Source organism: Vicia villosa, linkage group LG7, assembly GCF_029867415.1.
Source record: "Vicia villosa cultivar HV-30 ecotype Madison, WI linkage group LG7, Vvil1.0, whole genome shotgun sequence".
Classification (NCBI taxonomy): domain Eukaryota; kingdom Viridiplantae; phylum Streptophyta; class Magnoliopsida; order Fabales; family Fabaceae; genus Vicia; species Vicia villosa.
This window is the reverse complement of record NC_081186.1, coordinates 133,111,056-133,124,425: the sequence shown is the minus strand read 5'-3', so window position 1 is coordinate 133,124,425 and position 13,370 is coordinate 133,111,056. Positions and strand designations below refer to the sequence as shown.

The window sequence follows — 13,370 nt, the reverse complement described above, 5'->3', positions numbered from 1 at the left end:
AATGTAGTTTTGTAACATTTGAATTAGTCTTTGCTTGACACTGTCTTCTAGATCAGCCCCTATCTTGACTTCTTTCTTTTCTTCGTCGCTGCCTAGGTTGATAACTTCAATTGGTTCTTCATGTGGCTGTATAGTCTTTTCTTCTTGTTCTAATAGCCTTGCAAGTTCCCTAGGTACTTCACAATCTTCCTCACTTTCGTCCTCAGTTTGGTAGATCGGATTTTCAAAGTCATGACTGGCAATAGCAGAATCGTTATCAACAGGATCCAGAGTGAATGTGAATCTGTATTTATTATGTGGGTGTGTGTAAGAACACATAACTATTTTAAAATGCATAAAGCAAAGAAAGAAACAAAAAAGGATCACAAAATTTGAATATGCAAATGTCCCATGATTTTATTGAATGAACATGATCATGGTATGACAAACCCTTATAAAAAGGACCAGTGTGCTTCGGGCAAGGCACCATGCTTTTAAGTTCATGGTTCGATAGTACAGGAACCATATTTTATCTTTGAACATATAAACAACGAAAACAGGAAATTGCATTTACTCCTGATCAAAGGAGATAACATCTTCAGCTTCCCAGTTGTTCAATCCATTATTGTGAGTAGGGAATATCCAGCTGCCCCAGTTGCAGTTGTCTTCTTCGTCTTCTACAACATTGATTTCTTTGGTGGGGAAATGAGTTGTTGATCCTTCAGGATGAGCAAGATACTCTGCTGGATACGAGAGCCCAGGCTGAGATACCTCTGTTGGCTGAGCGAGATACCCGATAAGATCGTCCCATCCAGTTGGAATGATGTCTTTGAGGGAGACTTGTGCATTCTGGGGAGCAGTGTACTGCATCAGGAAATCATTCTCGTTATTTGGTGTTTCCCAAACTTCTTCAGGAGCGACAAGGCTTGTGAGTGTCATATTATCTTCGAAATGGTTGTCCCATCCAGTTGGGGTGATGTCTTCAATAGCGACTTGCGAGCTCAGGGGAGCGAAATACTTCACCATAAAGTCATACTTACCACTTGGTTCTCCCAGAGTATCCCAAACTTCTTTCGGACTAGGTGGACTTTGGTATTGCTCAGTAATGGAACTTGTGAAACTTTTGCAATCTTCAAAATGATCATCCCATCCAGTTGGGACAATGTCTTCAATGGCAATAAAAGAACTTTGAGGTGCAGTACCTTACTAGAAAATCATACCTGCCGCTTGGTTCTCCCAAAGTATCCCAAACTTCCATGAAAACAGGTGGAACTTCATTTGGATATTGTTGAATAATATGGTTCAAGATCATTCCATCGTCTTCAATAGCATTCACTCCTTGGCTGATGAAATGTGACATTAATCCTCCAGAACGAGGACTTTGATCGTTCTTTTGAGTTCCATTAGCATAGCCTAGACCTAGCTTATCGAACTTGTAAGGCACATCAAGGACCTGTCCCCATACTGTGCAACCACCCTCTTCGATCACAACTTTATCATCTTTGAGAGAAGCCATAGTTGGAGTTATTTTTGTAGCAGGAGTAGCAGAAATATGTTTGGCAGCAGAGACATCTGGAGAGACCACCTCAAAAGATTGGCAGGGAGTTTCGATGAATTCACCGTCCATCTCAACATACTTGGAGTTACTCAGGTTGCTAATCACATATTCTTCTTCGCCATAAACTGTGACGACCTTGCCTTTTACTGGATACTTTAACTTCTGATGCAGGGTAGAAGTTACAGCGCTTGCCCCATGTATCCAAGGGCGTCATAGTAAACAGGAATATGCTGGATGAATTTCCATCACGTAAAAGGTAGATTCAAAGATCTGAGAGCCCACTCTTATTGGGAGCTTAACTTCTCCGTACACTGTTCTTGTTGACCCGTCGAAGGCTCTTACCACAACATCACTTGGTTGTAACATAACTCCTTCGAAATCAAGTTTTTCCAGTACTGCTTTTGGTAACACGTTCAAAGAGGAAACGTTGTCTACCAGCACATGAGACAGAGTGGTGCCGTTACATTCAATAGAGATGTGCAGGGCTTTATTGTGATTTTTCCCAGTAGGCGTTAAATCAGCATCAGAGAAACCGAGACCGTTATTCACTGTTAGATTGGCAACACAATTTTTCAAATTGATCGACTGAAATCTCCTGTGGTACATGTGCAGCTTTCAGGAACTTCATCAGGGCCTTGGCATGAGCTTCTGAATACTTTAGCAGAGACAACATTGAAATTTTTGAAGCAGTGTGCCCCAGTTGTTCGACAATATTGTAATCACTTTTGCAGATGATTTTTAATATTTCCTCCATTTCTTGCCTCGATGGATCTTCAATAGTGACTTCCACCGGTGTTTGAACTGGTTCAACTAGTGGCTCTTTGCCTCGAGCGTTGATATCTTGATTAGGAACTGGGACCTGGACTGGATTAGTAGCAACATTTGGAGTAATTTCTGGTGAAAAGATCCTTCCACTTCTCGTAATCTTACTAGTACCCACAATATTATCAACAGTTGGAGTAGTAAAATTCACGGTCTCTTCAGTCAAGGTGTCTTGCTTAACTCCATGGACATAGACATTAGTGTCATAATTCCACGGGACAGCTTTGTCTGAGGAGTATGGAAATGGAGCCGGACTGGTGATGATTACAGATGCCACTTTGGGTGCAGCAGAAATTTTGAAAGGAGCTTTGGTAGGGATTTTCAATGGTATGTTAGAAACCACTGAGACGTCCTCTATTCTCATCCCATTTGAAAAAACTTTGCATAAATCGTCCATAGAAGGGAGCCTCTCAAACATAATGATACGACGATCCATCCACTTTTGAATTCCTATTTTCAAATTCTCACAACCATTGGGTAGGTGTGTACAATAAAAGCAATCAGGGTCACAACCTGGAAAGAAACCAGCTCGTATTAGCTTTCTTTTGACTTTAAGGAGCGGAGTTGACAGTTCTCTCACATCATAGATATAAACAGTGTCTATGATAGCATTAACGGTCTTGTCGTGCTTTGGCATAGGTGCAGTGATGACATTTGGAGTCTCTGGAGGATCGAATTCAATTTCCCCAGCATCTATCATGTCTTGTATTTTATTTTTCAGGGCCCAACAGTGATCTGCGTCATGTCCTGGACAGTTAGAATGGTATGCACATGTTGCATCGGGGCGATAACTCGGAGAGGAAGTGTTGACATTCTTTGGAGGGTCTTTCAATGTGATCATATTTTCTTTTAACAAGTATTGCAATGCTTGAGAAATTGGCATATTGATTCTAGTGAAACTTCTTCTTGGTGCATCTGGTCGACGCGTATACTTCAGCGGTTGATCTTTTTGAGGTGCAGATGCAGAGATCAGAACAGCCCCTACAGATTGGTGATGCTCACTTTTGCGACTTTTCTGACTGTGCATTGTATTGACTTCATTTCTCCCACTGATGGGCCTCTTTGTAGTACCAGAGGAGGAGCCTATTTAAATTTTTCCACTTTGAATACCGCTTTCAACACGCTCTCTAGTTAATATTAGGTCAGTGAAACCTGACGACGAGCTTCCCAACAAATGACTGTAGAAAGAGCCAGTTAAAGTGCCCATGAACAAGTCGACCAGCTCGCGATCAGATAAGGGTGGTTGAACCCTTCCAGCTAGATCTCTCCACTTTTGTGCATACTCTTTGAAACTTTCTTTTGGTGCCATAGTTATGCCTCGTAGTTGAGTACGGGTTGGTGTAAGGTCAGCGTTGTATTGATACTGTTTGTAAAAAGCAGCAGCCAAATCTTCCCAAGTGTGAACTTTTGCACTTTCCAGTTGGTAATACCACTCGAGTTGTGTACCCGACAGACTTTCCTGGAAGAAATGAATCCAAAATTTGTTATCTGTCGTATGAGGTAGTATCTTCCTCACATAGGACCTTAGATGCAGCTTTGGGCAAGAGACTCCATCACACTTTGCAAAGACAAGAACTTTGAACTTTGGAGGGATAACAATATCTGAGACGAGTCCAAGATCATTGAAGTCTAAACCAGATATTTTTTGTATCTCCATAGCTTTCATGCGTTCTTCCAACAGCTGGTATTTGTTATCACCCTATTCGTCTTCGGACTAATAATCTTCTTCATCAGGAGAGAGAGAGAGAGAGAGTTTAGCATAACCCTGGTTGCTGTAATTGTCTTCTTGATCACCTTCACCGACTACTTCAGGGATCGACACCTTTTTGGACCTCCTGACAGGGATTTTGACTTTCCTCGCAAGGTGACTTAAGCCTACAGATACTTTGGGCTTATTTTTCTTTTTGATCATCAGGGCTTTCAGTTCTTGTTGCCCCTTTGCTAGCTCCAAAATTGCCACCTGAACTTGGGCGTTCTGTGCTTCGAGATTCTTGATACTTGTTTCGGAATCCATCCCTTCTAATTGAAATAAACAGCGAGGAGATGAGAAACCTGTCATGTGAACCTGTTATGCAATGTTTATGAATGAAATGTATATGCAATGTTTTCAAGGATCTTAGAATTTAGATTTGTTTAAACAAAAGAGAAACAAACATTTATTAGTCAAACAATTATTTCTTTTTTCTTTTGTCTCTTTTTTCTTTTCTTTGCCTCTTTCGGGCTTACAAGATAAAATAAAGAAAATAAAGGATCCCTCAGGCCTCCCATGGACGCTTTCTCTTTGCACCCAGGAACGTGTTGATCTATTGTTCTTCCTGGAGTTGTCTGGTGAGCTCCAACACTTTCCTCTCATAGTCTTGACAGTGTGATTTGAAGGTGTCTCTTTCTTCTCTTAGTTGAACCCAAGATTTCTGCAGCTCTTCCAGGTCAGTTGGCATGTCCGGATGTAGAATAACTCGAGGTTCGTCCCCTTCGACTTCTGGCTCAATAGTCACAGGTAGAATAGTGGGATATGGCATGATGAACTTCTGAGCACGAGCACGCACCCATTTGATGTAAGGCTCCATGAGAATAGAGTTCCATTGTCCTAAAGTCTTGCTTTCTACTTTATAGACACTGCCCCACGCATGTATAAACCTTCGTCGATGTCTTAGGGAATCATCTTCGTAGTCGAACACAATGCCACGGATAATCATGTCATGAGGACCATTTCTTCGTGCATATCCAAATTGGCGCAAAGCTAAAGAGGGGTTGTAAGTGATGCCTCCCCTGATGCCAAGGAGTGGCACATTAGGGTACTCTCTACAATGGTCAATGAGAGTGATGTCTCTTTGAAAGAAGATGTTCCACCGGATATCTGAATGTGACAAAGACATAATCCTGCGAGACCATTGCATCCTTTGTTCGTTTCTCAACACTGATCGGGGAAGGTGTAATGTAAACCATCTAGCCAATAGCGGTACACAACACATAAGAGTTCCTCGTTTTTTCATAGTACGAGTGTGTAAAGAATGTAGTATGTCTACCAGCAAAGTAGGTACCGGATTGCGGGTTAAGAAAATGTTGATAACGTGTACACTTATGAATTGGTTGAGATTAGGGAATAAAACCAAACCATAAATCAAAAGAGCCACAAATTCTTCAAAAGCTAGGTAACTTCTGCTTTTTAGTAGTAATCGAGCCTTTTCCATTAAGAACTTAGCGAGCAAACCCTTGACTCCACTCTTCGTTTCCCAATTGGACTCGATTTCTGACTTTCGTAAACGTAAGGTAGCAGCAATTATTTCAGGTTTTGGAATCTTTTCTAAACCAGTGAAAGGTAATTGATCTCGAACAGGTAACCCAATTAGTTCAGAGAACTCTTCCAAAGTGGGTACTAGCTGGTAATCAGGAAATGTAAAACAATGATGTTCGGGATCAAAGAATTGGAACAGGACCCGTATCATGTCTTCTTCAAATTTTGAGGTAACCAAATGGAGTAGGTGACCGTGCTTTTCAGTGAATTGAGCATTTCTGGGAAATTCTGATATTAAGTCCTTAAGTTCAGATGGTACTGTTGAGATGTTGATCGGGATATAATCTCTGGTAGCGAGAGCCATTACCTGTAACAACAGAACAAAGGTAAACTCTTCGATCCTTGAAATGATTAGTGAGAAAATGATATGTTTATGATGCTTATGATGTCATGATGTCAAACATGTGGCACACACAAACAAATCAAACAATAGCCTTAGGTTTAAAGGCTTGCATGAGGTTGATAGGTGATACCCTCCCCACTGAAGTTGAGTTGGTTTAAACCTGTCTTAAAATAGTATTCGGGTTCTATGATCCTTGGAGACAACATCTCAATACGGCGCTCGGATGGCCGATCAAAATATTCCTCGAGGATAACTAACTTCGATCAATTTCAAAGCCAGTCACTTAATAGGCCACAAGTCAAGTTCAACTAAAGGTTCTAAGACAAATTAGTGTTTAATGACATTTCGGAAGCCTAACATACTCCTTGATCGTTTTCAAGGGATATCATTACAGACCAAAGTGTCGCACTAACGGTGACTACCAGATCAACCATATCGGTACATGCCGTACAGTTTCCTTGGTCTATTGTCACATACTTAAGGTATCTCGAGATTCGGGTTAGAATCTTTCACACAAGTAAATTCATTACCCAAACAAACCTTTGAAAAATAGAACAAACAAGACAAGCAATTGAAAACATCGAAGTGATCTATACTCTAAGGTAACCCCTTTTAAAAACATTTTGTTTTTGAAGTCCCCAGCGGAGTCGCCAATTCTGTCGTCCTCGGTTTTTTCTCGTGAGATACAAACTGACTCTACTTTTTTTTGAGTTTGTGAAAATCAGAGAGTCGCCACCGACTTTTATTTTATCCAATTAAGGAAAGGTTTATAAAAGAAACAAAAAAAGACCTTTAAGAGATTTTGGGTTCGGGGGTAGGTTATACAAAGGGAAGGTATTAGCACCCCTTTGTATCCATGGTTATCCATGGGCTCTTAATTGCTTAGCTCACTTGTTTGAATCATTTATGTTGCTTTGAAATGCTTGTATGTGGTTTTATTATAAATAATTGAACTACATAGTTTTTTTTAACTATCAAACAATTGTCATTTAATTAGTGCAGAATCGGTACTAACATTCAATGTAAACTTATGTTGGCAGCTGTTGATTCTGATGAAGATTTTAGCTCTGACGATGACAATGTTACCGGTACTAGCTCCATGCCGCATCCATCAAATGGTATGTTTCATTATTTAATAAATGGTTGGCTTTATATAAACCCATGTTCAAATGTGCGTTACCTAATTTATCTACTTCTATTTGTAGAGTATTATGATATTGGCGATCCACTATTTGAATGTCGATATTGCTCGGCATTAATGTGGTATCAAGAGAGGATGGAGAAACACAAGCACTCGGCAAATCCTAAATATTCATTGTGTTGTGGTAACGGGAAAGTTGAGTTACCTTTCTTGAAAACACCGCCTCCTGATCTAACAAAACTGCTTTTTGATCATGATTCACTAATCAGCAGAAAATTCCAACAACAAATACGAGTTTACAACATGATGTTCGCATTCACATCTCCTGGTGCCAAGTTGGATAACAAGTACAACAATGGTTGTGGACCACCCACAATACGCATTCAAGGTCAATCTTGCCATCAAATCGGGAGTCTGTTACCAGCACAGGGGCAAAAACCAAAGTTCGCACAACTATACGTCTATGGCACCGAAAATGAAGTTGAAAATAGAATGGATGGTCTAAGGTAATTATGCATATTTTTAGTTCAGCTCCCATACACATTTGTAGTTTATCTGTTTTGGTCAATAATTCTTTTCTCCATTTATTATTAGGAATTCCACAGATATTGACCCATCCATTGTTCAACAACTTTCTGCAATGTTGTACGGACATAAGGCACATGCAAAAAGCTTCCAAATGGCAAGGGAAAGAATTAACAATGATAACGTCCACAACTTAAAGCTGAGACACATTTCTGATTGCAAAACAGATGGTAGGATCTACAATCAACCTACTGTGTCTGAAGTTGCAGCGTTAATTGTTGGTGATGTTGACACTGCAGAGGAAAGGGACATTATTATGGAAAAAAGAAGTTGAAAACTTAAAAGAATAGATGAGTTCCATGCAAGTTATTTGGCATATCAATATCCATTGATTTTTCCATATGGTGAGGATGATTATAGACCTGACGTGGCTCATCGAGATTTGGAGATATTTGATGATAACAAACGTAATTGTCTCACAATTAGAGAGTGGCTTGCATTTCAGATTCAATCCATATCCGATGAGGCAAAAACTTTGTTATCATCAAGAAGATTATTTCAACAATTTTTGGTTGATGGGTACACCATGATGGAGTCTAAAAGATTAACACGGCTCCGTAACAATCAGTCAAAGTTAAGAGTTTCTAAATATAATAATCTCAATGAAGAGGGTGATGAAAGTGTAGCACTTGGGTCCAGCACAGGTAAAAGAGTTGTATTGCCATCATCCTACGTTGGAAATCGAAGGTTCATGGATCAACTTTATTATGACGGAATGGCTATTTGTAGCAAAGTTGGGTTTCCAGATTTGTTCATAACTTTTACCTGCAATCCTAATTGGCCGGAGATACAAAGAGTACTCGGAACTCTTCACTTGAAACCTCAAGATAGACCAGATATCATTTCAAGGATCTTCAAATTGAAGTTTGATGAACTTCTATCCGATTTAACCAAGAAGGGTATCTTTGGCAAAGTACTTGCGTGTAAGTTTTCCAACTACTATAATTTGTCTATTTCTCATAACACTTGAAATTTTAATTGAATATCTTGAATCAATTCTTTTGCAGACATGTACACTATTGAATTCCAAAAAAAAAGGATTGCCACATGCCCATATTCTAATTTTCTTGCATCCTTCAAACAAATACCCAGCACCTTCTGACATTGATAGAATTATTTCGGCCGAAATACCAAATCCGGTGTTGGAACCAAGGATGTATAATTTGGTTAAGACTCATATGGTGCATGGTCCTTGTGGCCTTGCTAATATGAATTCACCATGCATGAAAGAGGGGAAGTGTTCTAAATATTATCTAAAAAAGTTTCAAAGTACAACTGTAGTCGATCAAGATGGATATCCTATTTATAGAAGGAGAGATAATGGAAACACAATTGACAAAAATGGAATAATACTGCATAACGGTCATGTCGTTCCTCATAACCCGAATCTGTTGTTGAAGTATGAAGCACACATCAACATGGAATGGTGCAACCAAAGTACTTCAATCAAATACTTATTCAAGTATATAAACAAGGGGTCTGATAGAATTTCTGCTGTTATTGTTCCATCTGAGTCAACCAACAGGCCTGGTGATAAAAATGTTGATGAGATTAAACAATATCTAGATTGTAGATATGTTTCACCCAGTGAAGCATGCTGGAGAATCTTCTCATACTCAATACATGGAAGAAAACCTACTATGGAGAGATTGTTCTTTCACTTGGAAGGTGTTTACTACCGAGATTACGAATAAATTGGGGATGTCTTAATTAAGCCAAGTGTTACAGAATCCATGTCTACTTCTAGGTTTGAGGCAAACAATCAATATGAAGAGGCAAGGTTGCTAACTTATAGACAATTTGTTTAAAAAATTGTATATGTCAAGAGATCAAGAACTTGGAAGCCATGACAGCAGGGATACACAATTGGTCGACTAATGTGGGTTCCGCAGTGTACAGGAGAGTTGTATTATCTACTAATGATGTTAACCACCAAGAAAGGTCCCATAAGCTATGATGACATCAAAAATATAGATGGTGTCCAACATAAAACCTTCAGAGATGCATGCTTCGCCATGGGTTTTCTCCAAGTCGATCACGAGTTTATTGAAGCAATCAAAGAGGCACACTGTCGTCCTCGGTTTTTTCTCGTGAGATACAAACTGACTCTACTTTTTTTTGAGTTTGTGAAAATCAGAGAGTCGCCACCGACTTTTATTTTATCCAATTAAGGAAAGGTTTATAAAAGAAACAGAAAAAGACCTTTAAGAGATTTTGGGTTCAGGGGTAGGTTATACAAAGGGAAGGTATTAGCACCCCTTTGTATCCATGGTTATCCATGGGCTCTTAATTGCTTAGCTCACTTGTTTGAATCATTTGTCTTGCTTTGAAATGCTTGTATGTGGTTTTAAAATACCTTTGTAAATTAACTTTGTAATGATCCTTTTGCGGATGTATACAAAGTGTTTTATCTTTCGAAAGATGTTTTGAAAAAAAAAAGATCTTTAACTTCGTAATGATCCTTGTTTGGATATATATACAAAGTATTGTCATTTTTTTTTGAAAGTTTTGTTTTGAAAAAACAGTGAATATGTGAAACATTTGTTGTTTTGATTTGAGCAAGCAATTAGGAGATCTACCCTAAATTTATAAGGTCCTTTCCCATTTCTTTTAGAAAATTCTCCTTTGACCGAATATAAAAAAAAAGTTTGGATTTGCATTTGAAACAGTAGAATTGATTTTGAAAAGAGTAACAATGGGATTACCCTAAGAGGTGCAAGTGTGATCGTGTTCTGATTCAGATATTTTTGTCTTTTGAGATTAGTGACCTAACACTTTATTTTTATCTTTGACATACACGCAGTTTTATATGTACAGAAATTAAAAGTGCGGGAATGTAAAATGCGGGAAATAAATCTACGCTATTACATCGATTGTGCGAGAAATGTAAACTACGCTATTTATATGAATTTTGACAACCTATACACTTATCTATGAATTTAAATTGCAATAAGATAAAGGGAAGTATTTTTGGATTTTTCGGATGGTTGATTTTAATTAGAATTAATGCATAGTTAATTTAATTAAAAGGCTAAGAATTAGAAATAAAATTTAAACCTAAAAAATTAAGTCTAAAATATGTCCAAATTGTTTGTTAATTAATTTTAAAATAAAACTATTTTTTTTGGGATTTTTGAAGTTATTTTGGATATTATTAAGTTAATTAATTGATAATTATACAAATAATTTAAACTTAAAGGGAAAAATATTCTAAATATGCACAAAATTAGTTTATAATATATAAACTTGGTTAAATAAAAAGAAAATATTTTTTTCTGATTTTTGATAGGTTAGAAACAATTAAAAGATAAATATAACAATATTATCTAATTAATTAAACAAAATATTTTAATTATTAAGAAAAATAAAATATTTTTATATCAAAAAATAATATATTATTTTATGAACCTAAAAATATTTTTATTATATTTTTTTGAGTTTTTAAACTATTTTAAATTAATTTTGCAAAGTAAATAAAATAAAATGGAAAATATATATATTAATGATCTGGTGTGGTTGATAGGAAGGTTTATGGTAAGGATGAGCATTCAAGCGCGTTGGATCTTGAATTAATGAAATCTGATGGCTGAGATCATAAGGCACATGATATAATAGTGGAACGCAAAGCATATGATTGGTCTGAACTTCAAAATACACGCGCGCGCAAACCAACCAATCAGAACAAGCCACGTCTTCGTCTTCTTCATTTCAAATACCTGCAACTGTAGGTAAAGGTTTTACCTACGGTTTTTTCCGTCACTAAAGCTCCTGCAAATTCAAAAATCTCACACAAGCATGATAAATCTAATATGAGACCATGGTTGAGCTCGTATGGACCTCACGAACTCATTAGAACCATTAGTTTCCTGAAATTTTGCTTAAAACGAAGACCCCTCTTTTTGAACTCAAAAACCCTAAAATGGTGTATACTTCGTTTTGCACTTAAACTTTAATTAAACCACCCAGAAAGCATCTATACTTCATTATAAGCACAAATACAAGGTTAAATTCAATTAAATAAACATGTAAGTATGCGTTAGAACTTGATTTAGTTCTTGACAAACCGTGGCTTGTATGGCTCGATTTGTGAGGCTTTGAGGCTAGAAATTGATTTAGATATGTTCAATGATGTTCAGGGATGATGTTTGAATGTTTAGTTTGGATTGAAACTTGCTTGAACCCAAAATTCGAAATTTAGTTTTCTTTGAAATTTTCAAGTTGCTACAAGTATGATACAAGCATAGGATTGACTCTGAATTCGTGTGTGTGTGTTTACTGAAGTGTTCTACTTCATTTATAAGCAATGGAGGTGCTGCAAAGCTAAGCTAAGAAGCATTGATTACTTTTTGAATTTTGAATTTTTAAATATAAAAACCTTTGAATTCTTTGGCCATGGCTTTAAATTTTCTTCACCCTCTTGCTCTAGGCCTGCCATGTACTTCCATGCTGCAGAGTGGAATCAATCTTGATGGCTTTAGCTTAAAATCAAAGCATTGTACCATTATCCTTCACCATTTCTTCTTTAATTTAACTTTAAATGTAATAAAATTAAACTAAAAAAGAAATAAAAATGTTATGGGCCTTAGGTTGGTCGTGGGAGGCCCTTAGCATCATTAGAATCATGTTTGGATCATGAAAACTTGGCCCCTTTTGGAAAAAAAAACATTTTTGATCAATGTTGGTTTCATGCATTTTCCCAAAAAATAGCCAACTTCAACAAGGCATAAATCCCTCAATTTTGATCATATGAAGGAGTTCTTGTACTTTTTAAAAACCTCAAGATATCCTCTTTAAGCTACCTTGGAAACTTTTTTTCATTTGGAGAAGTTATCTTGATGTTATGGCCTTTGACAAAAAACCACTTTTTGTTGACTTTGAAAATGACCTGTAATGTCTGAGCTCGTATTTTTCAAATGGTGAATCCAATGACATGGTATCAATTGAATTTGAAAGATAATTTAATTTCCTTCAAAACAAGCTTTGGTTGGAATTTTTTGAGTGAACGAGGAGAGAGTTATGGCCGGTCAAAGTTCAGTTGACTTTTTAGGAGAAAACCCTAATTTTGAAACTTAGGGTTTTGTTGATTTTTGATCTTTTCTTGATGAATTATGATCAACCATTGATCAAATGATGAATCTTTTGACAAAATATGGATGTTGACAAAAAAATTCATTTTTGACTGTCTGTTGACTTTTCGGTCAAACTGGTCGTCTGTTGACTGTTTGAGCTGCTGACTGTGCGTCTGAGCGAATTGAAGTTTGAAAATTTGTCTGGTGGTGCTTTGAGACATATGGAGGTCCATGAAATCCATTTTAGGTCTCAAAAAACTTGTTCTCCTGAAAAAACAAAAACCCTAGTTAGGGACTGTTTGTGTAGGAGACAGTTAAGCGTACCTGATTTTTGTGCAGTGTTGAGTCTGTGCTGATCATGTGATATTCAGAAGACTTCTAGAACAAAAATCTTGGAATTTTGAAATGCAAAAAGATTGATTTGATTGATGGTACAAAACACGAAGAATCGCGCTGTCAGCGGGTCTGACTGTCAACTGGCTGTCCGGGCATTAACGTAACAGTTAAAGTGAAAATTCAACAGTTAAAGTTAATTTTTTCTTTTTGTTTTTTGTTGTGTTAATGGTGAAAATTTATTT

General features: G+C 37.3%; 1 protein-coding gene across 1 annotated transcript; it reads left to right on the top strand.

The window, feature by feature from the left end:
• Positions 1 to 7,027: 7,027 nt before the first annotated feature.
• On the top strand, positions 7,028 to 9,417 carry LOC131620215 (uncharacterized). Its single transcript, XM_058891219.1, has 5 exons — positions 7,028 to 7,115; positions 7,203 to 7,644; positions 7,733 to 7,940; positions 8,073 to 8,636; positions 8,731 to 9,417. Exons 1-5 carry the CDS (start codon positions 7,028 to 7,030, stop codon positions 9,415 to 9,417), a joined length of 1,989 nt encoding a protein of 662 aa, XP_058747202.1.
• Positions 9,418 to 13,370: the final 3,953 nt, after the last annotated feature.